Source organism: Lepeophtheirus salmonis, chromosome 1 (assembly GCF_016086655.4).
Source record: "Lepeophtheirus salmonis chromosome 1, UVic_Lsal_1.4, whole genome shotgun sequence".
Classification (NCBI taxonomy): Eukaryota; Metazoa; Arthropoda; class Copepoda; order Siphonostomatoida; family Caligidae; genus Lepeophtheirus; species Lepeophtheirus salmonis.
In genome coordinates, this window is record NC_052131.2 from 10,069,530 (window position 1) to 10,096,432 (window position 26,903).

The window sequence follows — 26,903 nt, forward strand, 5'->3', positions numbered from 1 at the left end:
AGGCGACGTTCATAAAATAAAACTGTGTATTTCCTTGACAATTGCAGACTTTTAAAAACTTGATATTAGCACGAGGACTTGTCAATTCTTATTTTTTGCAGGGATGAGCACAGGTTGGCATTGATGGACGTTTTTATTCCAGCCATAAAAGTAGCGGTGTATGTCTTTCCTTGGCTTATGCTCCACAGCTCAGTGTTCCCCACTCGTCAAAAGCTTAGAAATGTCATTAACAGTTTTTCTGGGATATTTTAGGAGTGTGGTAATGTCTACCCGTGCTAGGAATTTCGAATATTCAATTCTTTTGGCTTACTCCATCTTCGTTTTTTATTCATTTTTGGCATAATAATTATAATCTGTAACCTCTTTGCAACCTACGTAACCTCTTGATTATTACAAATCCAAAATTATTACAGGTTAAGGATCTGGACGGCTTTAAAGTTAGTGCACAATTATCCTTGTTTACTGAAAAAAAATCAACGAGGTTTTAGATTTGGGTGAGCAATGATGACCATTTTTAGGACTGCCAAAAACGGGGGGATCTGTCCTTTCCTGTCTTATGTTGCACCCTAATGACCTTTATTCTACTACCATAAGCATTGGCAACAGTTTAAATTCTTTTGAGATATTATAGGAGTTGGGATCTGTAAGCTGGAATTCAATTTAAGCATTTCTTTTGGCTTGCTCCATCCGTGTCATTTCTTTCTATTTACTTTATGAAACTGGATAATCAATCAGGGTATGCAAATCAAGGATGTTATAATTATTGCTTAAGGATCTGGAAGGCTTTAATGTGTGTAGAGATTTATATGGCACACCCTGTATATCCCTTAATCATATTGAGTTAATACTACATATAAAATATAGTGAGTGAGTCCCAATGGGCAACAGATTGTATGAAGAATAGAGATTATTACATAAGTGGTTGGTTTACATTGATTGATCGATTATAAAGAGAGCTCGACATACAACCACCACTTTTACAAACATATATGTAGTATGTTTGTATGAGCTTAAATCAAATACATACCAAAATGGTAGTGAGAAAAATAACAATATTGTTGGTAAGACAGAGTACACAAAGTCTTGTGCAGCATATATTATGAGTGGGTTTTTTTTAACTCCAAATACACTAAAATTCACATTGAAAATATTTTGGAATTTTGAATTTATTAAAAATTGAAAATTCTTAAGGGTGCAAAATAATTATTCTAAAATATTTAATGATATGTATATTTAAGAAATAACTCTCATCATTGATGGTAAATGTCGAAAAGTGCTTTACAGGGAAAAAAAAATTATAATTTGCTATGCTTTTCTGAAAGTAAATTGTTATATATTTTTTAAAGATAAAGTCGTCATATAAAATATTTATTTCAATGTCAAAATTATGGTTCTACCCCGTCTAATTTGTTTGTTATAAGCCTTTAAATGTTTTCCAATTTACCCGCCCACTCTGTAAGGGCTTTACCTTTACGTATTTTGTTTATTTAATAGGAAATATGGCAGACTTATTCAAAAAATCAGTAAATATGGAAACTTTATGGAGATTCTGCTACTTTTTTATCATGCTCAGATTTTGTAATACAAATTATCATTATTGAAAATACATTTTGAGACCTTATAAGTACTCTTTTTCAATGGGATTTTTTTTTAAGGATCATTTAACATACATGTATGTGTGTTTGTATGTAAAGAGAGTGGAAACGTAATATATATGTAAAAGAACGTGAAAGATGAAATGGAATTAATCCTCAGGTTATTTTGAAAGAGAAACGTAATTCCGGCTCATCATATTCGTTTTGAAAAATAATCATATATATTATATACTTGGCTTATTGAACACTTGTGGGTTTTACAAAAAAAAAAAAAAAAAAAGATGAAGATTGAGTCACTATCAAAACAAAACAAAATTAAATAAAGAATAAACTAAGGAGCAGCTAGAAAATAACCAAATAAACATTTTTATTATTCAAACATATTAAGCTTTTGTTCACCAAATTGTATATTAAATGACTCTCCCCTTGCATTTACTTATTGCATTATTACTAAAGATGTGAATATTGTCAAATTTTTGTTGAGTGCAAAATGTCACTAAAAAATATAGTAGCTCTAAGAGATTATTAACAGATATAACAAAAAATTATTATGTTCTTTACAGAGGTAATTTTGTCAGCTATTACTTAACGAAATATAACTTTGTAAAAAAGTTTTTTTAAGACAATGAGGAGATGAAGTAGAAATGAAAATTATTTTTTTAATTATTAAAACAAATTTTTATTTTTTTGAGCAAACTAACTCTGGTTCTTTGCTTGTTACTTTGCTTGAAATCTTAAAAATAGGGGGAAGTTATTTTTAAAATAATTAATATCTTGCACATTACTAAAATAAGCTGTTTTTTAAATTTACATAAGTATAGATATTGACGCTTTTCACATCTTTAATAATTTGATTTTTTAATTGGCTCTTTTATTCTTTCATCTCAACATCTTGTACAACAACATGTTATGAAAACGTTATTAGTTTTGGATTTATTTATTTGGAAATTGAAGTTGCTATAGAATGATTCCACTTAGATAATGTATCTCAGCGAATATTAAAATATTCGCAGGATGAATGTATGTGCTCCGTCTATACAGAAGCGAACTAAAATATTTTTTCTCCCAATTAAGGGTGTATTACGTTTTTATTTCTTCAACGAATTATTGTTAATTTATATGAGGATTTTATTCTTTTTAACACTTTGTGTGACTGAAAAAAACGTTTAAATTAAAAGAAATTTATTTTCATCATAAAAGAATGAAAAATCGATTCTTTTCCTTTAAGGTAACAGATTGCAAAATTCAAGAAAATTTTTATGCCAAGGTATACTTAACTTTTTGGATTTTCTTGCAATCAATCTGTCATTTTGACAGTTTAGGAGCTAATTCATATTGAATATAATTTTACTTGAAAAAATTTAACTCGATATGATTAGACACTCAGTGGGTTTTTATTCGACGTATATGCTCTTTTTGTTTGATTTAAAAAAAGTCTAAATTTTTTGGTTGGAAAAAACAACAATTTCTAAAGCTGATTATATTATTTATTTCTTTCAGCTCTCAGATAATGATTGAATCAAATAAAACTTAAGTGAAAAACATCCTACCCCACTCTGTATATGTTTTTATTCGTTGTGTTTATTTATTACTTTAATAGATATAGAAATCTATAGTAATTCGCATATTTGATAGCTTTTTTGCATAAATTTAAATTTATTATTTAATGCTGAACTAGTCATATTATTGTATGTTTATTAAAACAGCTTAAACATAAAATTTGTAGGATCAGTTTTATGCTGTAGCACCATTTATTTACATATACTAAAAAATATATAATTTGCAACTTTTTGCTCCATTGATTTGTATTTTTTTGTGCATTTCGTGCTACGCAAATATTTTCTTGATGAAGATAAATGACCAACAAAATTACTAAAATATTATTATAAGATGTTTTATATTAAAAATACAATATAAACAAAAAATCAAATTATTTATAGAGGTTATTTTTATCCCTCTTCCACGCACACACACCAAAAAAAAAAGGAGAGTTTCCTCTTGGCAAAAAGAAAGGAAATTGAAAATGGTCAAGAAGTAATCAAAACTATTATTGAAGTAGTAAAACCATTATAATAACGAAAAGAAATGCCGGAGGTACCAGTATATATAGGAAGGGGAAGGAAGGCAAGTTGTATATACATACCTAGTTATGTTGGCCAGTCTGATATAATTATACATTAGACATAGGCTCATATATAAATATTTTCAAATTCGATATCATCAAAAAATATCACTCATATCCCTGAAGCATTTGTTTGAATAAAATATATTTTATTTATATAAAGCGACTTCAGCCATTTTATAATGTTATTAAGATCACCTTTAAAAAGAAAGATCAATTTTTATGAAAAAAAATAACAAAACTTGATAAGACAGGTAATGAATCAATCTGATATTTTACCTAATTGCATCACTAGCTGCGGTTTTTTTTTTTTGGGGGCAAACTTTGAACACACACTTTTTTACTTTCCCTACAAAAATTACACAAGAATGTTTCTTCAATTCTATCTTTATTTCTGATTAGAATAATATAAAATATCGGAGCAAATATCAAAATGGCTTATAACTTTTGCCGATACCGATACAAATTTTGGTTATCCAAACTAATTAACTCTTGCTAGCACTGCTCATAATGAGTTGAAGACATATTGCCCACCATTTGCTTGAGTATATTGCTATCAATTAATGACGGAGATGACAAAAAAATATCTACAAAAATTCAGAAATTGTTTCCAACCCATCAATTATTCATTGGTCATGAAACTAAGTTTTTTATTTTTGACATTAAATCCAGTTTACTAATGTGGATAGTTTTTCGGAAAATATTTCAGCTTGTCCTATATATTGTATACAAATATATTTGTTAGAAAATTCGACTTAATAATAAGAATTATAATCACAAATCGAATTATCTGAAAAACTATTTGTTTAATAACTTGTTTCACTCAAAAGGAAAGTAAACAATCATTACAAACGCTCCTTCCTTATTAAAAAAAATATTTCAGATTGTAGGAAAAAAGAGAAACAACATTGCATGTGGTGAATAAATTCTCAAAACTCGAAATTTACGGAACTTTGATCTCATTTAGTTAAATCCAACACGGACCAAAGGTTCAAATTACTACATACGCTAGCCTTTCTTTTTTAAAAAGATTCTATCTAGTATTAAAAAAGATCAACCATATTGCATAATATTAAGTTGGGAATAAAGTAATCTCGCTTTTCTTCTTTATGGTATTTTTTGTTCAACTCGGTATATCTTGTTTATTATTAGGTACTGGATCACTTATGTCAATGTCAAGCGACAGAAATAGTGGTTGATATCCAATAAAGCGGTCCAACCGTGGCCAAGCCAGAATTGACTCCCAGAAAGGCGTGGCTATGTGTTTGGTGGGAATAGTAGTTAGTAATCCAGAATTATCTGCTCCCCCATGGCTAAACACTCACTTCTGCCCTCTACGGTTTTAAGTAGGATATCGAACAGAAGCGGCAGTATTGGTGAATAGGAGATAAATTGTGTTTCGTAAAGACATCATCAGGCCTCACACATCTTTGATGACGCCCCAGAAGCTCCAGGAGCTCCGGCTATAACATCATATGACTACCACCTGTTCCTGTCTTCGGCCAATGCGTACAAATTTGGCTTTAATAGAGGCTTGTGAAAATTGGTTGTCTAAGTTTTTTGCCAATAGTGACAAAGGATTCTAGGAGAAGGGCATTATGAAGTTGGATTCTTGTTCGTAACAAGTTATAGAACATAATGGGTATATTTAGCTTAAATTGGACGATTTTAACACTTCTTATAAAGCATTGCTTAAAGGGAAAAATATGAAATTAATTTTTCGCTAACCTATTATATAGAAATTCTCAAAATCGACCAAACTCGGTAATTTTGACTCGAATCCAACACATAACGAAGGTTTCATTATTACAGATGCTAGACTTTTATATTAAAAGAAGAGTTAATGTTGTATTAAAAAGGACAAACTATATTTCATAATATATGAATCCTTAAAAATTCAAAAATTTGACTCAAATCCAACACTAATAGGAAGGTTAGTCACTACAGACCACTAATATGTGAAAATTCTAAAAAAATCAAATTCGATGATTTTGACAAGAATCTAACCCCTTTATTAAAGGTGTAATTTAAAAAAAATACTTTATTGAAAACATTTAAAAATAATTTCCTTAATAAAAAATTCGTTTAAAAATAGTACAGACTTTGAGTTATTGTTTACGCCATATTTTTCTCTCTTCAAGAATAGGGGGATAGAGAATACATTATAAATAATATAATATATAAGAACATTACAATAACAAACACAACCCCGTTTTAAAGATATACAAATATACACTATTTTAGACGTAGATTTTTATAGCATATTATTGTTATATTTCCATACCGCAGAGATTAGGTTGTTTCTTATTATTTTTGTATTTTTCTTGAAGGGAAAAATATGTTAGCATATAGGTAGGTAGGATAATACTTCTCTTGGTACTTTTTCGAGGGACGCCTTATATACATAGATACATATATTTACATATACCAACTAGGTACTATATGTATGTAAGGTTATTTATTTATGTCTCTAACTATGTGTACATAAAAAAAAAGATAACAAGTTCTTAAGCTCGATACTAATAGGTAAGAGGTGGAACAAAAACCACCTTTTCAATATAATATTTGGAACACCAAAGTAAATCAACAATAAAAGCTGTCCACTTTTTGTATTTCTACATATGGTGATATGTTGATCTTGTTAAACAATCTATAATATTTCACTGCTACTATTAAATAAAGAAATGTTGTCACTTATCAACAAAAAAAGGGAGTTGACTTAAATGTCTATGCTTCAAAAGGTATAAATTTTTGTTACCTCATTTTTATTGAACAACTCTGATTACCTTTTATGTGGCCGAACACCAAGGCTCAGACTTGGACAAACGTAGTCTATTCAATATATATTAATCTTTCTATCTAAATCCAGCTTAAGGATTAGTCTAACAGAAAACCCATCCCAATTTGTATTCAAACTACTCAAAATTTTTGAAACAACCGTTTCAAAAATATAAATACTAAATTATCTGAGTTAGATCACGTATAATACGTCCCCTATTTTAAAACTAGCTTGGCATCTATATTATTTACTTGTTACCTTTTCAAATTCTTAAAAAATATTTTAGCTGGAAAAAGAGTATAAATAAGGAAGCAGTTCATTGACTCTTATATGTTCTAAATTTTCTGAGCTTTCTACTAAAAAAATAATTCATTCTATATTTTATTCCTTATTTTTTCCAAATATTATTTAAAAAAATAAATCCGTAGTATTTTATCCTTTGTAAGGTATAAGGAAACGACTTTAGGTTGTCAACATCCCTTCATCGAGGGAGTGACTTTCACTAATATGCTCAACGCCAGATTTGAAAATGAATAATTCAATCCATGAAAATCCAATGGATTTGACATATGAATCAAATCTTTAAATATAAACATAAAAATCATAATGATTGATTTAAATTTGCATAAATTCTTACATGTATATACAAAATATATATTATGATTTTGTCAAAAGATCTAAAACGATTTTTGTTTCATATTCAATACATCAAAATTCATAACTCAAAATATATTAAATGAACAAAAAAAAAAACAACCTAGTATATTGACGTTTATAGTAATATACATTTTTGGTAATATAACATATAAACAATTTACAACAAAAGAAAAGAAAATGACAGATGTTTATTCAGTCCTGTAATAAGTAAATTCGACAAAATATATTAAAACCATATTTTGGTCAACTATTGCTGGATTAAATTAAATTTTTAGTATTTTCAAAGTATTACTCAAAAAACTTTCATAGGAAAACTCCAAACTCGAATTTGAGAAAATCCATTTTAATTTGTTTTTTGTATTGACATTTCACCTTAATTAGTTGATATATCCAAGAATACTACTTATATTTTACCAACATGTGATAACTAATTTGAATTTGATCATATAGCCATTAAATTAAAACCTACCACTGTGATATTCTTTCATTGTGATGATGAGCTTTTGCTATTTTAAGTATTAGAAATTGACAATATTTCCTCAAGGAATACAAATATACATATATTCCAGAATCAATTTTGAAAAAAAACCTTCGAGCTTACTTTTGTGTTGTCAAGCCACATATTATGTACAGCATGACTTCTTGTCATCAACAACACAGAACAATAACAAAGAATGATCATAGGGTAGTGTATCCCTTCCCTAATACATTTTCTAATAATCATTTGGTATGAGATACCCCTTCGTCTAAATTGATAATTCGATCGACAAAAAATGTAAAGGCAATAACAATGCGTATATATAAATATATTTTGTTATAGTACCTGAGTCAGCAAATAGCAAAACGAAATAATAAAAATTGGATGTTAAGTATCTTTAACGATAATGTACATTAGACTGTTCTTTTTTGGATAAATATTTTTTTTTTCGACATAGACTTTTTCTTCTGGGGACTTTGATTCAGTTTAAGACCTCTTCTGTCCTTTTTTTGTACAGATTTTTGTATTTGGATTGAGAATGCCCATATTTCTTTTATACAGTCCCAAATATGGGCTTCTGGGTAAAAAGTTAGTTATAGTCTGTATATATATTAGCATTTGGTTTATTATTTAAAAATATTGTACTAATAGTCTTAAGCTATTTAAAAAGTATACGATTAGCTAAATATTAATATAGCTAATTCCCTGTTTTATCAAAATGTAATCCAAGCTGAAGTAAAAATATCTTGGTAAATCAAAGATATTTTATCTTTATGGACAAACTATTAACTTTAAAAAAAATAAATACAATATTTAAATTATAGCATTATTTGGAAAGTTGTGACATATTATGGCCAATTTTGACACAAAAACTCAATTTTTTAAAGTCTGTTTTTACTTTTTCTGTCTAATTCAGTTAAAGAGAGGTCTTTATATAACTTAATTATATAAATTCATATGGAAGATATATCTCAATGACGCCACGAATGATCAATTTTTGTTTTTAAGATCTAAATAGTAGGCTGGAACTACAGTCTTCAGTACTAGATAAAAACAACGGTATAAAACTACATATACTAGTTTTAAAATTGAGTTTAGTGGCTTCAAACTTTGGCAAAGTCAGTTTTGTATGGTATTTGTTTAGAAATAATAAATATATGAACTTGAAAACAGGACAGTCTAAAGTATATAATGGAATCAATAAAAAAACATCATCGTAAGGCGATTCCAAACCTTTATTTTACGTTTTCTGTTCAACCCTTCCTTAACTTTTTTTATTACACTTTGAAAAGTAATTCTAATATTCATTTTTTCCCGTTTTTATTTTCCCTAGCGTCTCTCTCTACAGGGACATAGAAAAAAGGTAGCTATTTACTCTCTCTCCTCTACAAGTATTTTGTAATTCTATTGATGATCAGAAAAATCGATCAATATATATATATATTTCAAAAAAAAAAAAAAAAAGTAAGACTTTCTTCCCTATATATATATAACATAAGTAAAACTATTTTCTTTTGAAATAAATTTCATAATTTAATGCAATATGAAACTATATATATATATGGGATGAAAAGGAATTACTCCTTCTATACTCACAAGAATGAAAAAAAAGTAATAAAACGTTAAGAAGATGTAGTATATCAATGAATGGATTTGTAGTCCTTTTTATGTTTTTGGGAGGGACAATTTTTGTACATTTTTTTTAGTATTTAAAGATAGAAGAAATAAAATTGTTTGGATCCATTAAAGTACTCCTACTTTCTATAGACATTTCAACATAGCGGCAGGCCAGTATTAAAAATAGGAAAACAAGAAAAAATGATATCTCATACAAATGAGGTGAAATAACATAAAAACAGTCTTAAATATTTCAATGTATGCAAACTAAGCATTTATTTGCAAAATGAATGGCAAAAAAACAGAATTTTTTTTTGGCTGCCTTGAAAATCAAAATAAATTATATTTTGTTTTCCTTCAAAAATTGAATTTTAGGTTCCAAATTATAATTTGGAAACCTTTATTTAGACAAATTGATTATTTTCGAAATAGAAATAAGTAAAGAATATAGATATGTCGTCAGGTAACAAAAAAACTATTCCAAACAAAAATCAAGAAAAAACCAGAAATGTATAATTATGTATACATCATTTATACAGACAGCCCATTATTTCATAGACCCATTTGTGTTAATTATAAGTTGCATTCAAATTTATGTGATGCGTTGTAATATTCAAGAATGTTAGTTATAACTTAGATACATTTAATTGATTTATATGGTTTAATATGGCTTCCTATGACCTTTTTTAATTAAACGTATCAATTTATAATAAATTAATAGTAAGTTTTTGACGATAATGAATGAAATAATAACAAATTATCGAGAATCTATTCTAGCTTGCTTATGTGATGACAAATCAAATATAAAAAGTGCCAATTTGAAATGAACAGACAGTTTTTTTTCTTGATGTATTAATAGTTTAGTTCAATATTAATTTTTCTAATTATGTAATCAATTTGCCAGTTCACACTTCTTGATATTTTGAGTTTGTATGTAATTATATTGTATCTTTTAATTCTAACAAAAATTTGTAAATATTGATAGATATGAAAGAATAAATCTTTTCTTTTTTGCAAATTTGTTTTTTCTTTCTTTACAGCTTTTTAAATTTGTTCTTTATATATATATGTAATATTTATTTCAATGTTATTCTTTACTCACTGGCATCGTTTGATGTCCCTGTAGAGTTTCAATGGCTGCTTCTTGATGGGGACCTCCAAATTTGACGAAAGCACAACCTTTAAATAATAAAAACAGAACAAATTATTAGATAGAAGCAATATACAAAAAGATCTATGCATATTTTATTTAATAATGAAATGCAAAAGCAATAAAAACTGTTTTCTTTTTTAAATTTCAGATAAAAATTCAATTTTGTTTATTATAGTGTAAAAACAATTATACATTAAACAAAATGTCATTATTAGACATGAAAATAATATTTCCAGGAATAGAATATAAGCCTCAATGATTGTTGCTTATATCATGTTATTAAATAGATTAGTAGACCATTTGTTTACATACTTTTTCTACAAAATAGCAGATCTTTCTACTATAGATATATAGTTTTTTTAAATATAATATTATGATGTTTTGAATATTTAAAAATTCAATTACATATTTTTTACTTTACTCGTATATATACATAAACCCTAATATTTCATAGATATATTTGAATCAATTAAATACTTTCTATTCAAATTCTTCTGATTAATTAAGATGCCAATAATTTTAGCTATAGTTTTGAACCTTCATTTGACTTAAGAGATTTATTTTGGCACCGATGTGGCCTTTCAAATAGTATCTGTCATTTCTTTGTAGGGCAAATTCTTTTTGCTATTTTATGCGTAGTTTGCAACGCATCCAAACGGTTGATAATATTATTTTGTATCCCTTTTCATATCTGTTATTCACGAGAGCGTCCCTAGAAATACGGCTGGCATTCCAAGCACCAATATCCTCCTCTCTTCCTCCACATGCTAGAGCTCAAGATCGATCCGAGTTGCATGAATCCAGAGTGAGGCATTGATTTTGTATCTCTTTGGAAACCCTCAGGTATTTCCCATCTAATATGATGACCACTATTTTTGAGTGACTCAAATCCGAATGAGTGGATGCCATTGACGCTAAAGTTAATATCTTAGTGAATCATGCTTCTGAAGAAGTCATTTCTGCTGTGTAGCGCTTAGGAGGAACCATCACCATAGCTTAATATGATATTTTCTATGTTGAAGCCCTCATTAATCCCACCAAATTTTTTTCAGTATGGTGAACCTATTTCAAGATGAAAGTTTCCACCTGCACATTCAATATTACAAAGATCCTAAAAATAGAGTTTATCCCACGGAAGTGGCTCATAAACGACTTTTTTTGTCGAAAAAATATAGATATATTCTTCCAGATATTTCAGAGAACTACTTAAAAGTACATAAGGATACAAGACAAGTGATCTATGGACTCCAACCGGATGGGTAGTTAACCTTAAGGAAAAAGTTATCTATAAATCCCTTGATACAGATTTGCTCGATTACTATCAATTGTAGAGCTGTATTTAAAAAAATCAAACATTGATTAATTATTATAGCAAAATTGTTATTTTTTTACCTCTACAAATTTATTCCTTGTACTATTTAAAATATAGTTTAATTACTTATATAATTAAAAAAACGAATAATAATAAGAATATTATTTTGTTGATAGAAATGGATGATAATTTATTGAAGGAATTCCAATGTTTTTCATATTAAATTTTGAGAAAAATCCTTCTAGTATGTATGAAATATTTTGTAAGCAAAAATACAAATACACGTTGCATCACTAATATAAATGCAAGATATTCTTAAATAGATATATTTTTTATAAATATTAAATTTCTTTTAGGATCAACGAACATAGAAATATGAATTTATAAAATGCAAAAACTTTAAGGAAGCAAATGAAATTATTCAATACATCACTAATATAATAGTAAAAAGCAACTCAAACAGAAAAAGCATATGTGTGTAAAAATCAATTTTTACCAGGCTTTTTATTATTTTTTTTAATCCTGTAAGCTTCAATTTTTCCCGTGTAGTTATATATAAATATTTTAAATCATGCAAAGGGGAAAAAATATATATAAATTGTAATATTTCATAAAATGTATAATAATAACATTGTATGCTTCTTTAACAGAGATTACATATAGGTACCATCCCATCACATTAACAATAGATTGACGGTAGTTTAGCTAGTCTCTCGGTCTGCTGGTATAAAAAATGATTCTTCTTGTTTTTTGAGCAATGCTAATTTCCCTCATACATTATAAAATTTAAAAAAAATTTAATCAACATTCTACATGTATCTTTAACAAATAATAGTAAATACATACATCAATGATGGCTATTATTTCCTGGTATCAAAATTTTTTGAAACAAAGTTTCAATACTATGCATGCCAACAAAAGAACTATCTTTGAGTCTGCTGTTAAGATAAATATAGTTACAATATCAAGTATGCATAAGATTAAAATAATAAATTCCGATATGCCTGGCTACATGTTGGAACAAATAAACATGACATTTTGCAAAAAATGTTACACTTTACGCTGTGGCTGTATAAACTGATTTAGGTTAATTAAAAAGACTTTAGCTTCAAAAATATGACAAGACTTCGTATTCACATCTATATTCATGAAACAAAGTTTGTCTGTCATTTTTTGTGAATGACTCATTATTAACTAGGTGCGCGTGTAGCGTTGGCTCAGACCGTATAATAATTAGTTTGACATTTTATGAGGTGTAGCATCGTGCATGTGTAGTTAAAGCTCAGTGTGTCATACAAAAAAGAAAAGAGGAATACACATATTTAAGGTTGTAAATTCTTAACATATTTTAGTCTGCCTGTTTTTTTGTTAGCAACTTTAGTAATGTATTTGTTTTCCCAAGCTGTTAACATTATTTGTGTAATTCTTGAGGATAAAATATTTAAATAAGGAGGTACTATAGCGAATCTATAGTATTAAGCACAGTTTGTCTATTTGTCGATGTCTAATAACTCTGCACAATGCGGGGTACAACAGATGCTATCAAAAATGGTACCATTGCTACATTGTTATTCAATTGTTAACCCAGAAGAGGGTTTTCTTAGATGAAATGGTTGTTGTACATATATTATAAATAGAAAGAAAACGAGCGTCAAAGTTCATTCTACCGTAGAAGAAGAGCCCCCCTCTCCTGCTTTTTCGTATAGTGTATGTATGCTTCCCCCCGCGCCCCCTCTCCTCCTTCATCAACATCATCATGAAGACGAAGAAAACAACTAAGATGATGAATCCCTTATACTAATATATATAATGAGAGCTAAATAACTTTTCGTCTTAATTTTGAAATAAAGAAAGTATTATATTATATATAGAAAAAGAAGGGAATCAAAAAAAACTTTTTCTCTTGTTCGGGAAAGATGCAACAAGAGAACAAGAAATAAAATAGAAATAGGGAGAGTGGAAATGATATAAGAATTGTGATAAATACTTTATCACAATTCCTAACCCCCTTCAAAATGAAGAGGGGGAAGGGGAAGAAACCCTCAGGCAGTAGTAATACTGCAATAACAAAAAGAAAGTTATTTTTGAGCAAGTTCATAAATGATTTTTTTTCACTATATCCCTATACAAAATTTAAATTATAAATAACTTGTGAAATATATACAGAGTGCTTAAAAAGTGACCCAACATCTCTTTGAAATCAAATTAAAAATATTATAATTTTTATTGTGGATGAAATGGTTCTAGGACATTGCCCTCTGGAATATTGTCATCTGAAAGTTGCAATCTGTAGAACATTACCCTCTGGAATATTTTATCTGTGTAAAATTGCCCGCAAACATTGTATGTATGTAGTGATTTAATAAACGATCTATCCTATCTACCAACAGATGAAACAGATCCATCCAGGCCCCCTCGATAGTTTTTTCATCTATAGGTACAATTGAACATAGATAGCAGAATTGATAGATGAATCACTGTAATTAAATGTAGTATAATTGCAGACAATTTTACGAAGATGGCAAATTTTTGATTATAATATTCTGGAGTGCAATTTTTACACAGTATCAAATGTTTCCGATTTTATTTATTATTGTGGCTTTCTTTTCAAATTTTACCCTCCAAAAAATCCCTCAAGACCTAAAAGACTTTGACCATATGATCCATAGACATTTATGAAGATTCCTTATTTATTAATCCTTCAGAGCTTGAAAAGACGGATGGGAGGGATTTGAAGTTTACTCTTTCTGTCATAGACTTGGGCATTTATAGCATACATATACATTATGTTCTTTAAAGTCTTTCAAACTTAACCAAATATTAACAATGACTTGGTTCCGGACGTACATAATATTTGTATTTTTCCCCCAACTCTTCGTGCAACAAAACCTAGTTTTTGCTTTTAATAAGTTATTTTATACTAGTAGCACTATGATGATAAAGTCAAAGCATTTACGTTTTTATGCACCCTGTATATATACATATATAAATTAAGTTGTTGTAGATGAATGTTTGTTAAAAACCATGACACTGTCAAGGGAACAGAGATTATAATGAAAATGGTTTTCTTTTTGTCGTTGTATGTATGTGTAAGTTTTTTTATCTTTTCTATTATAGTCATAATAAGGAGGCAACCTCTTCCCCTCTGACTCATGTTATTATGATTATTTTATATGTACATACATATATTTATGCTTCGTCATGACTTGTATTAGGATTTTTGATGTTCCCTTCCCTTAGATATAAAGAATCATCCACTTTGATTTTATATATGTAAATAAATATTTTGATAAATCAAGTTTAAAGTTGTTTTTCTTCCTTTCTTTTTTTTTTTTTATGAATTATAATCATATTTGTAGGTTTTTGAACTATGAAAAAAATAATGGTTTTTTCTCTATCAAAAATACCTGTTTGAATAATTCAACTTATGTCTTTGATGTTTTGATACTATTTGTCCAGAATACAGAGATAGGCTCTTGGACTCGAGACTTGCGACTCTATATGGACTACAGTCCATATTTTGAAGAATTGCGACTCGACTTGATTGCACTATCAAAGACAAGAGACTTGACTTGAACTCAAAATGACTTCTTATGTTAAAATCAAGTATGTTTATATTTTAACAATTGATTTTTTTGTTTAAAAAAAGGTTTATAGACATGAAAATCGACTTGTAAAAAACTGGGGTTGTAATAGTAGAATTTGTTGAACAGTAAAAAGAAATGCATTCAAATACTTCATAATGAAGACGTGTTTTCTCGAATTTAATGCCCATAAAACTTCAATGGCCACCAGTTCTTCAATGATTCAACTTGAACTTTCACGGGAGAATCATATCTGTGAATAGTTGAATCATTTAAAGAGAGGCATATAAAATACCTAATTTGACTATAATTATAATCTTGCTGAAGATTTAGATTAAAAAATTTAAGAATCCAGATTGACGTTTGAAATTTTAGATAAACTATATCTAATAATTATGTTATGATAATAATTTTTTTTAGGAAAGTTGGAAGTCTTTATTATATATGTAGGTAAGAAGTTGTTTATCAGTTAATATATTCAGTAATATTCATAGGTACTTGATTTCTCCAACAGCTAAACATCAATTTTTTTTTTCGACCTTATTTTATTTACGAATATACATTTATTTAGGTGAATGAGATGTAATTTTTTTAATATAGTAAAGAGAAATAATGCCGAAATTAACTTTAAGGACTCACAATACTCAAAAAAAATTTTGGGTCTAAATTTGAACAAACAAAGGCCTTCACTTAACTTTAAAATAAGAAAGCTTTATCATATTGGGAGATAAGTTATATCGGCTATCCCTTGCAACTTTTCTTTATCAACTTGCAATATGACTTGTACTTGTTCAATTTAGTTAATACTTATAAATTAATTCTTCAGCTTTGTCACCTCTTTGTGGAACTCATTCACTCGAATGAAAATTAAATAATTTAATTTACTGTTGAATTTATAATAAAGAAAAAAAAATCTATCTCACTTTCCTCTTCACATTATTTTTATTGTTTTCTTACAGACTCGTTCCTTGAATTACAAAAGGATATTCAGGAAAAGAAAGTTATCTTATCAATAAATTGACAATATGTTAAAAAAGATATATATAGAAGGTATGATAATACCAAAAGAAGATGAAGAGAAGGAAGTTGTGAGGGAAATCATATTTGAAATATATATAAAAACTGTATCTGTTCCATCGTTATCTATGCTGAGGTGATTCCTAGTACTGGTTGTATCAATAAAAAAATTATTTTCCTTCTCCTCTCCCTTAAAATTGAGTGTGTTACAGATCCTTAATCTTAAATTACTACTTTTCTATAATTTATATAAACATAAATTCTTTGATTCACTTATTCTCAACTTCAATTCTCAATTATAAAAACTTCCCGAAAAATGTAAAATGAATTATTATCATATTTATAACCTAATTATGCATTAAGTAGTGCACTAAATTAGCAAAAAAGAGATTTAAAATAAAGTAAAGATTCAAATTTTGAGATTTGTTGTGCTTTTTAAAAAATTGATCTTTTAATAAAATTTAATTTTGTGGCAAACAGAAAATCAAATGTACATATATAAAGACGTAAGATGATATATTTGTTTTAAACGTATAGACTCGCCTGTGTAATTTTGTTGGTATTTGTTATGTGAGCCTCTCGTGACATTTTGCTGAAGATAGTCTACATTTTGTTATGACATAAGCGCCAATGCTTAATTTTGGGGTTGTTCAATGCAACTTTTCTTAGAACTTCGATACTTTTGTACAAACTTATTTTGAACCAAAAATGTTGGTCTTACAGCATTATTCTCTACCTTTAAATTTAAGTTGGGTCGTTAGAAAAATGATGTCACTAGATATTAACAAAAGTTTTTTTTTCTTCAGTTTTTGGACCGAGTTCTATAGCAAACCAGAGCTAGGTATATGGCTTTATTATTAAAAAAAGTTGCTCAGTCTATTATGTCTCAAGAGTTAGGGAGTCTATGAGGGCTACATTTATGCACAGTAATAATTTTTTTTGGGAACAACCAGCATAAAAAGGTTTATATTAGCTGAATTTGCAGACGGTCCAGAGAACGTAAGCCAGTGCTTGGGACAAAAAAAAAAATACCCTTGATCAGTTCATTTGTAAAAATTATAAAAGAGTTGAACAAAATATTTTTATATTTATAGAAATATATTTTCAATAATCACCATAATAAAATACAAGCGGATTCAGCCAATACTAAAATTCATAAAAAATAATATAATTTCGCTCTAAGAATTTAAATAATGCTTGGGAGTCGAGCAACTTACCTAGTGTTGATGACGTTTTATAAGATTAGCTGGAAACAATTCTAGGATTAAGGTTTAATGAATACAAATTCCACTCCATATCTACCAAGGGCATGGATAGAAATTATTTCGATGTCAATCCATAACTATACCGAACAAGAACTTACAATTACTCCCGTAAAATTCCCCAACTATTCATCAGTGTTAGACTCCGTCATTATGAGACAAAATTCTTGATAATTAGATGTTCTTTCCTCAAGAATTGAGTAAATAATGATAATAGCATTTAAAATACTAATAAAACTGTTTATGTTGTTACTAGAAAAAGTTTTATACTTGGATTGGGTCTATATTTTCTACAACTCTACATATACATAGTGAGATTCTTATAATAATAGTATTAGGATATGACTCAATGAATTAATTGAAACATGAGACGCCATTACTATCATTATTTTAACAATTATACCAACTCCTACAAGTCAATTAAAATTGAATTCAATTAAACAGTGGCAATAGCTCTTTCTCTACATAAGTATAAATATATATAATTATGTAGAACACAATGGAGAGAGAGAGAAAGTGGATTTCAATGTTTCATTAATAAATCTTTGGAATGAATTCCTCGAATAAAACATAAACATAGTACATAGCAAATGAAACGCAATTAATCAATAGAGTAGAGTAGGTAAAGGAAGAATGGATATTTAATCGACTTTAACATAATATGTGGATGTTTTACCAAAGTATATAACATATTACATACATATATGAGATTTGATAACAAAGAAAGCATTATTTTCTAATTCCATATTAAATTCTCGTTCGATTCTCTAATTTATTTTTGATTATGTAAGTACACATGTCCACAGTATTTGCATTGACAGAAAAGAAGGCTCGATTCTTTTGATATGTTCTAAAAATGTTGAAAAAAATGAAGATAAAAACTATTCAGAGAAAAATTCTTTAAAAACTTTAAATATTTGTTATTCCTTCAAAATTTAGCATTTTGGAATAAATAACTATTTTAGAACGACAAACTATCTTTTAATAATATACAATTCCCTCCCCCCTTCCCCCCCTAAATTAATTTATTTTCTCCGTTTTTTTGTTCAATAGTAAAACAATATTAATTTATGTTTAAAGGTTGCACCGGGCTTCTGAATTTCAAAATTTTATAAGATATATAGAACTTTTACCTAAAAATAGTCGTCAAATTTCAAAATAGAAAAAACTATGATATGATTTTAAATGAATCAACAATAGTTTTTATAGTATTATTTTTTAAATAAAAAAAATATATATTGCAGATTTTTTTTGTCTTTTATATTAAACTTAAATTCTAAACTTTTTTTTAGGAAAAATTTGGTATTACAAAGTTAAAAATTGCATACATAACTATTGACTATACACCTTATTACATCTTACTACACTGTAAGGTATAATTGCGTTCCTTGTGCTGGAAATTCGTCCCAGAAATTCAAAATAAATATTAAAAAACCTAATAATTACCCCATATCTTCCTTTTGCCAGTAAGTATAATTTATACTACTCATATATTGACGAGAATAAGCAACCATATCCATTTTATTGAAATTACTACACTTTTGAAAAAGATACTTTTAATTCGTTTGAAAACCACTATAGATAAACATCGGATCTGATGTTATGAGTGCAGGATAAAAAAAGTGCACGATATTCGCAGAATAATCTATTTGTCATTTCTAATAAAAATAATAGTAAAAAATGGAATAAACAAATTTAGAATTTTTTTTTATTAAACCGTATGAGTAATTTATTATAACTTGCTCCATTTTGACGTATAATGAATATTTTCTTAGAAATAGATCTATTTTTTTAATAAAATTGTAAAATTTACAAATTCGATAGGCGATTGCAACTTTTCAACTATTCATCGGCTTATATATCGAATCGAAATTAAAAAATATATCTCTTTTTTTTAACACTTTCCTTGGCAATATTACTAATCTTTAGAGTAAGCATCTGTTACCAAACGAAACAAACCAATTGCAATAATAAAAAAAAAGAAATGATTGCAGGAATATATCTAATCATTTGTAAAATACTGGATCGGAAAATATTTTGATATCAGACAATGTTTAGTCTTAACATTGAAAAATATGGCTTGATCTCAATTTTTTTTCATTTTTACCAAAAGAAACATTCTTCAATGTCCAAAATTTGAAAGAACCAGCCAATTTAAGAACCAGTTAAATATATGGATAAGCATGTAAGTATTATTACTTGTACAAGTTTATATAAGGGGAAATAGAAAAAGATAAGAATAATTGAGAAAAAGATGAAGAAAAGAACTGACCGATAAATGATAAAAAAAAATCCTATCAGAGTTATCCACTTTTCACCATGATTCCTATCATTACAACATGAAGTAGTATACATTATAATAAAATAGGATATCCACGGATTTGTAATAAGGGAGGGAGGATCAAATTATATAGGTATACAAATGTATGTTTATACAACAAAAAACTGCTCTGGGGAGCATTTTTTTCTAAGAAAATCGAGATATCTCAACAAGTGAAATTTTTTTATATATTATTATTCTATTTGTGGTCGTAGTTTTTAAGAGAAAAATATTACTGATATTTTTTACAAGAAAAATACAAATTTTCCTTATAAAAATGTCAATGCCCAACACTAATATATATAAACAGGTATGGAGTTTTTGTAGATTAGAAAAGGGGAAAAAGTTGGTGCGTATGCTCTTTTTTCAATTGTATATCATCTTGGGGTTAACATCTCTCCATGAAATACTAATTATGACCTTTTTTTTTATTCAAATGACTATGAAAATGATGATAGAACATCGATATATATATAATGATTCCCTTCAATAATATTAATTTAAAAGTAAAAGGTTCTCAACTTCATAGGAGTCATTCATTTGATCCCCTTAAATGTATATAAAAGTGTATTAATTCAGTATTACCATATGTTTTGTTCCTGGCTTCTTTTCACAATCTCCCAAAATCTCATCCAGCCATCTAAAGTATGTTCATCTTTTAAAAGTTAGCGTATTTGATTTCTACTAGTTAGTTTTCAAAAGCTTTGTAAAAATCTACTAACTAGCATTCAAATGCTGAATTAAAGATTTGTTGTACTCTTTAACAATCACATATGAATTCAATTATGTACAATGAATAAATTTTTACCACTTAACCAATTTCTACTTGTATAGGTTGGTCAAAAATATGTTGAAATTATTTTATAGGTAGAGCTTGTAGAGATAGAGTGCAGCAATAGAAATACAATCATACAAAAATAAAAAAATTATTTATTTACTTCATTAACAAGTTCATTGACATGTTTCGGGCAATTATTGACTTATAACTGAAGTATGATTATAATTTGAATATAATTAGTTCATATTATTAGTATAACTTTAAAAGTTTCCTTAAAACTTTATTTTGCTTGCTTTTATGTTGATGGTTAATCATTATAATCCCACCTTTCTTTTCAACAGGTTAGATGTATCTTATATTAGCCCATATATCTACGTCATTTTTTGATAAATTGTCAGGTGACTCTTGATAATAGTCGTTATACCCTGTAACAACTTTTTATATATAAATAGTTCTTATTCAATTATAAATATATATATATATATTTGTATAAATATTGACAATGTTTTTTGCAAAGAGGAACAAAAAATGATGAAGATGATAGTTTTATAGAAAAGTAGATAATGAAATTAGAGATTCGTCAATATATGCAATTTATTATATATATATATAAAAGATTATACTTTAGAAAATGTGATGAAGAGACTTCATCCACTATTATATTATGCTGTACAATGTTGTACATATATGATGTATAAGAGAAGATTTTCTTCCCTTTTTCCATCTTTTTTTAATACTCAGCTGTTGATATATACAGACATACACACACACATAGAAAGGAGGGAGGGTAAAAAGTAAGAGGGGGGGGACAAAGTAACAAGATATGGAAGACTCTAACAAGGCAGAAGATATATATAACAAGTTCAACAACATTTTTCTAACTTCCTTTCTACTCCCTTTTCATATAAATATATGTACAAAGAAGGAAGAAAGATAAATTGTTGCTTGTACAAACCTAGTGGGGGGTAAAGAGAAGAAAAAACTGTTGCTATTTCTACATATAAAAAAAGTAGAGAAGAGACATAGTCGTATAATAAATGTAGTAGGTATATAATTAAATTTCTTTTTAAAATCTGCAAAATAAAAATGTACACACCAATAATAAGAATGGAGCAAAAAATAGAAGTAGAAAAAAATATCAAAGATGGCGCTCGTTCTACATAAATATGTGTAAGTCATGCACTACACTTATACATATATAGGAAAAGGAGGGGAAAAGGAAATACCACTCATCATAACTTGTTGCTGTTGCTTCTCTAATACACATAATTTATGTATAATTAAATCGGTATCTAAAAAAATAAAGAACTCTATATATAAATATAACCTACAAGTATTATATAGTTTGATGTTACTTATAAAAAAAGCACGTACGAATTATATATAGGTATATGTACCTATGTAATTTGGTGATAATAGCAATATTTCCTCTTTGTATGTGTATAAGTGTACTTAACATTTAGATTTATAGACATACATTTGTAAAAAGTATGAGAAATCTACTTCGGATGTAAGAGATATATACATGTATAATGTTAAAATATAAAAAACAATGGTTTATTATTAAATAATAGAGTAAAAATCCTCTTTTTCCCCTACTCTCCCCCTTTCACTTTTTTATGTGTATAAAATGTAGCCTCTTTACTTCACTTTTTCTTTGTAGTTCTTCCCCGTCAAACTTAAAAATTGATTAGAAGATATTTTTCCAACTGAATATATGTATATGATGAAACAAGAAAGAAAAATAATTTAATAAAGTAAATATATAAACATTAATATCAGTGATAATATAAACATTTTTTTGACAGAATTATAAGTGTGGCTGTCTATTAAGCAACAATCATTTATGTATGTACACTATATGCAGGATATATTTTTATGGCCATTAAAAACAAGTCCCTAAAGACTAAAAGATATTATAAATAAAAAGAAATAGTAAGACATTGATAATATGAACATCAAATGATCATAATTAAAATTGAAAAGCGCTATGATATGTTGTTGCTTTTTAAAGCTTCTCCAGCACTGACGAATAAATATATATAAACAATGTATATTTTTTGGTATAAGCAAAACTTTCTTAATGAATAAAGAACGAAGATGATATATTTATATATATGAGTCTCTCTGTCTGTCTTACTGTCATGATTGTCAAAAAAAAAAAAAAAAAAAAAAAAAAAAGACAAGAGGAAAAAGTTTTTTTCTTGCCAAAATAACTATTCTTTACAATAAAGTATCTTAAGTTATATGTTTTTATGGCGAAGATACATAAAGGAAATTATAAATGAAACAGTAAAAACAAAAGTATTAGTATAATTTTGTCTAATTTAAAAAAAAATCATTGCCATTTTTATCTCGAATTAAAAAAAAAAAAAAAAAGGAAGTATAACACTTTATAATTGTTGCTCCACTTTTATGTAAATTCTTAATTTATTTTATAATTCTTGTTTCTACTTTTTGGGAATGGTTCAGTGTTTGATTCTGAGTAATACACCATTGATATTTTGGAATATATCATTCAGATTTTAAACTATGTTTTTAATCTGTTTTTATTATTTAACCACCCCAACAAAATGGAGATGTCCTATTGTTGATAGAACAAAACTTGTTTGGTTATAATTAATTTATCAATTCAGAATTTTAACATTTCCCCTTTTACAACTATTTTAGAATATGGATTCATGTCTTAATGTTCCAGTGCTTCACTTATGCTTAAAGAAGTCTCAAATGTATACCAAGTACTAAAGGCAAATAAAGTTTTTTCTTACTTTTTGATACAGATTCCTGACTTCTAAGAAGAGTACACTCGTCTAAATTACCATATGGATGAACCAATTGTCGAACATCTTCTTCAGTTTGTTGTTTACTTAGCATGCCAATGAATGGGTTTACAACTTTTTAAATGTGTTTGTTGTTCCTGCAAAAAAAAAAAAGCAAAGTAAGTTAATCTCAAAATATGTTTGTCTTTTTTTGTAAGAAAAAAGAATGGTTATCACTAATTTAGAATAAGAAAAAAATAAAAATATATAATAATATCAACAAGCGAAGGTTTACAAAGAAATAATACACAATTTATAAAATAACTTTTTTTAGCTTTGTCAATAGCAGGTAAGTATGCCATGGTATTTAATTTTGTATTTGTAGTTGAACATATAGCTTTACCAATTTATTAATATATAACTCAACAATAACAAGAAAAAAGATTGTTTAAAAAATTAAATGTTATTTAACATAATAACATTTATTTTTTACTTATATTTATGTCTTACTACCAATGTACAACCATTATACTGCCAAAAGTAGTACCACTAATAACAATCACTGAAAAAGTATGATAATGACAGATTATTATTAATATATAACTTGTAGCCTAACTATGTATACTAGCAACAAGAAGAATAAATAAAGAAAGCTGGACGAATATTTCTTTTTTCTTTCATTTCTTTTCTTAGTGCCTATGGACTTTTTTTCTCTAATTACCTAAACCATGGCGAACCACAAATATTTGTTTTCATCAGAAGAAAAAAAACCAACGAATAAATGAGAAAAATGAAAGAAAAAACTTTGAGTGGACACATAAAAGTTTTGTCATAAGGGCTAAATTTTTTAGTTTTTATTACTTCAGACCTAGAAACCCCCTAATGTACCAACTATGAATGATTTTTATCTTCGTATATGTATGGGGAAAATAATCGAAACAATTTGTATAAAATAAAATAAAATATTACTGAAAATGGTCATTTAAATAAATAAGTAAGTCATAAGGAACTTTCTTTTTTCTGGATAAACTGTAAGTAAACTACATAAAGAAGAAAGAAGCGGACCAAAGTGGATCTAAAGACAAATTAGTTTTTTCGCCTATTTGTATTAGGTTTTTTCTTCTTGGTTAAATTAAATAAATAGAGAAAGGATGGTAGAGAAAAAAAACTAGCCATAATTTAACAAATGGTTGGAATAAGGAGGGAAAAATAGAAGAGGGAGGGGGGGGAGATCCCCCTCTTTTTACACTCATACAGAATACAACCAAAATTAATGACGTTCAAAATAAATACGAAAAGAAAACAGAGACGAAGCAACACATTGAAACTACGCAAAATCATGAAATTTCCATTCTATGGTCATAGACTGTCCCATTTTCTGAATATTTTTTTCTATGAACAAAAACCTTTTTTTTCTTGGGATAACTAAAGGAATATGCCTTTCACTTCTTTTTAAAATCATTTAAGGGGCTTAAGAAATGCTACATGATTCTGAGTTTCCTTGCTCTATCAAACATAACATATCAAAATTCAACCTTACATGGATAAAGTGTAGAAATAGTCTAATGATCGTTGATAAAACAGACAAATTACAAGTGATTCAGCATATTTCAGACTCTTTAAATGATTAAAACATGGTTGACACTATTTTTACAAATTGATTTAATACTAAAAAGGTTCAACCTTTGACTTTTGCATCATCTTATTTGAAACATTACAATAGGCTTATTTCGACTCAAAAGTAAATTTTATTTCAAATTAAAATGCATGTTTTAAACGAAAAATGGCCTGAAAGGTTTCAAATTTTTCCTATGTCATTCTGTTTGTTCCAGCAGAATTTTTTTTTGTGCATGTGGAAAAAAAAATTTAACACGAAATTTTATGTAACTATAACATTTATTTATGATAGTATAAACTATATTTTTACAACGAAGATATAGAAGATGGAACAATGGAATATATTTACATATATACATGGGTATAGGGTGAGAAATGCATTAAGGTGAGGTTTCTTTAAGAATTGATATATATGGATGTGTTCATGGAATGAACATTCATTTAAATTCATCATAATGTGAGGAGTAGTTAGTTGGTTCTTGGCTCTGACAAAGAAGAAAAAACAACAACTACCAAATGATGGTAAATGTATGTAGTGTTACACTAAAGGGATGAGTAAAATAAAAAAATAAATAAAAAAATAGGGAAGGGGCGTTGATTTGTACATAAAATGTGGCTATATAGCAACTACATGAAAAAGATTTATGAAGCTAGTTCTTAATTTATATATGGTAGTGTATGCATTCATGGATTGTTCAGAGTGTAAAAGAGAGAAGCAGAGAGAAAGAGTGTTGGTTATTACTTAAACGAATTAAAGAACTCCCTTATTTTTCTTATTGTTCTTACTATATATATTTAGGGTGGTCCAGATAAGTTGGGACATGCATTCAATAAATTTCATGTATTACTTGTTTAATTTACCGACAGAGTTAGTATTTGTTCGCGTTTGTTCCTTCAATGTGGAATGAGCATTGCTTACTTGATAGTAGTTTGTTTATTTACCTGAGGACAGTTGTACCCCCTTGCGTTTATTATTAATTTATACCCTTATGAGTATTTTTTTATAACAACAACTTAGTATATTAGCGCTATCTTGCAGACATTGATGTTTTTTTTTTTTTAGTTTTGGCATGTCTTATTATTTTAAGCTATTCAACAGAAGATAGGACATGGACTCGAGACTTTGGAATGTATCTTGGACGTGGATCCATATTTAGAAGAATTTTGACATCTTACAATCAAAGACTCAATTCATGAGTTGGGCCGAGGGCTAATTCATAAAATTCGACTTGGACTCAAAAGCTATTGTATATTCAACTCAAGATAAGTCTGAACACTATGAATCTTAAATTGTAGACTTGAAATCAATTTAAAAAAAAAAATCAGGGCTGGAACTAGACTGTATGAATAAATTCAAGGATTTGGACTTGAAGCAAAAGCTTAACACTTGACACTACGTAAAAAGTTTTTCTCAACGCAATCAACAAAAGTATTAATCAGGATATTACTTTTCTCTCAAATTAAGGTGGTTTGACAGATCAAACAATTGTAAAACAACTCTTGGAGAGGTCCTTGTCAAGAACAAAGAAACTTATATTTAGAATTGCAAATTGTGAGCATTTTCATTATATAAATAAAATTGAAATCCTGAAAATTTGAAGTCTGTGTGGGACGGGAGCAGCTTAGTTATTATGACACCTCATTAGATCAGCCACAAAGAAAGCAATAACGGGAGGGGAGGAAATGAAGAAAAAACACATGATTCCTTAAAAATATATATTCAGGCTTATTCTCCGTCATTCATGAGCACACGCTCTTAATACTTTAATATTATTTTTTTTAAGACTGAAAGAGTAATGATAGAACTTGTTGAAAATAAAATAAAATAAAAACAATTTTAAGATTGGCAACTA

General features: G+C 27.7%; 1 protein-coding gene and 1 pseudogene across 5 annotated transcripts in view; one reads left to right on the forward strand and one right to left on the reverse strand.

The window, feature by feature from the left end:
- bru3 (bruno 3) overlaps positions 1 to 26,903 on the reverse strand; it is a 350,850-nt gene that overhangs the window by 29,187 nt on the left and 294,760 nt on the right. For all 5 annotated transcript variants that reach the window (XM_071887825.1, XM_071887818.1, XM_071887819.1 and 2 more), the window contains 2 exons: positions 23,443 to 23,591; positions 10,351 to 10,427 (listed from right to left, as the gene is read on the reverse strand). In XM_071887825.1, coding sequence (XP_071743926.1) covers positions 10,351 to 10,427; positions 23,443 to 23,548 — 183 coding nt within the window. In that variant the 5' untranslated portion in view covers positions 23,549 to 23,591. The remainder of the gene's footprint in view (positions 1 to 10,350; positions 10,428 to 23,442; positions 23,592 to 26,903) is intronic.
- Positions 10,657 to 11,732, forward strand: LOC139907669 (large ribosomal subunit protein uL15m-like; annotated as a pseudogene).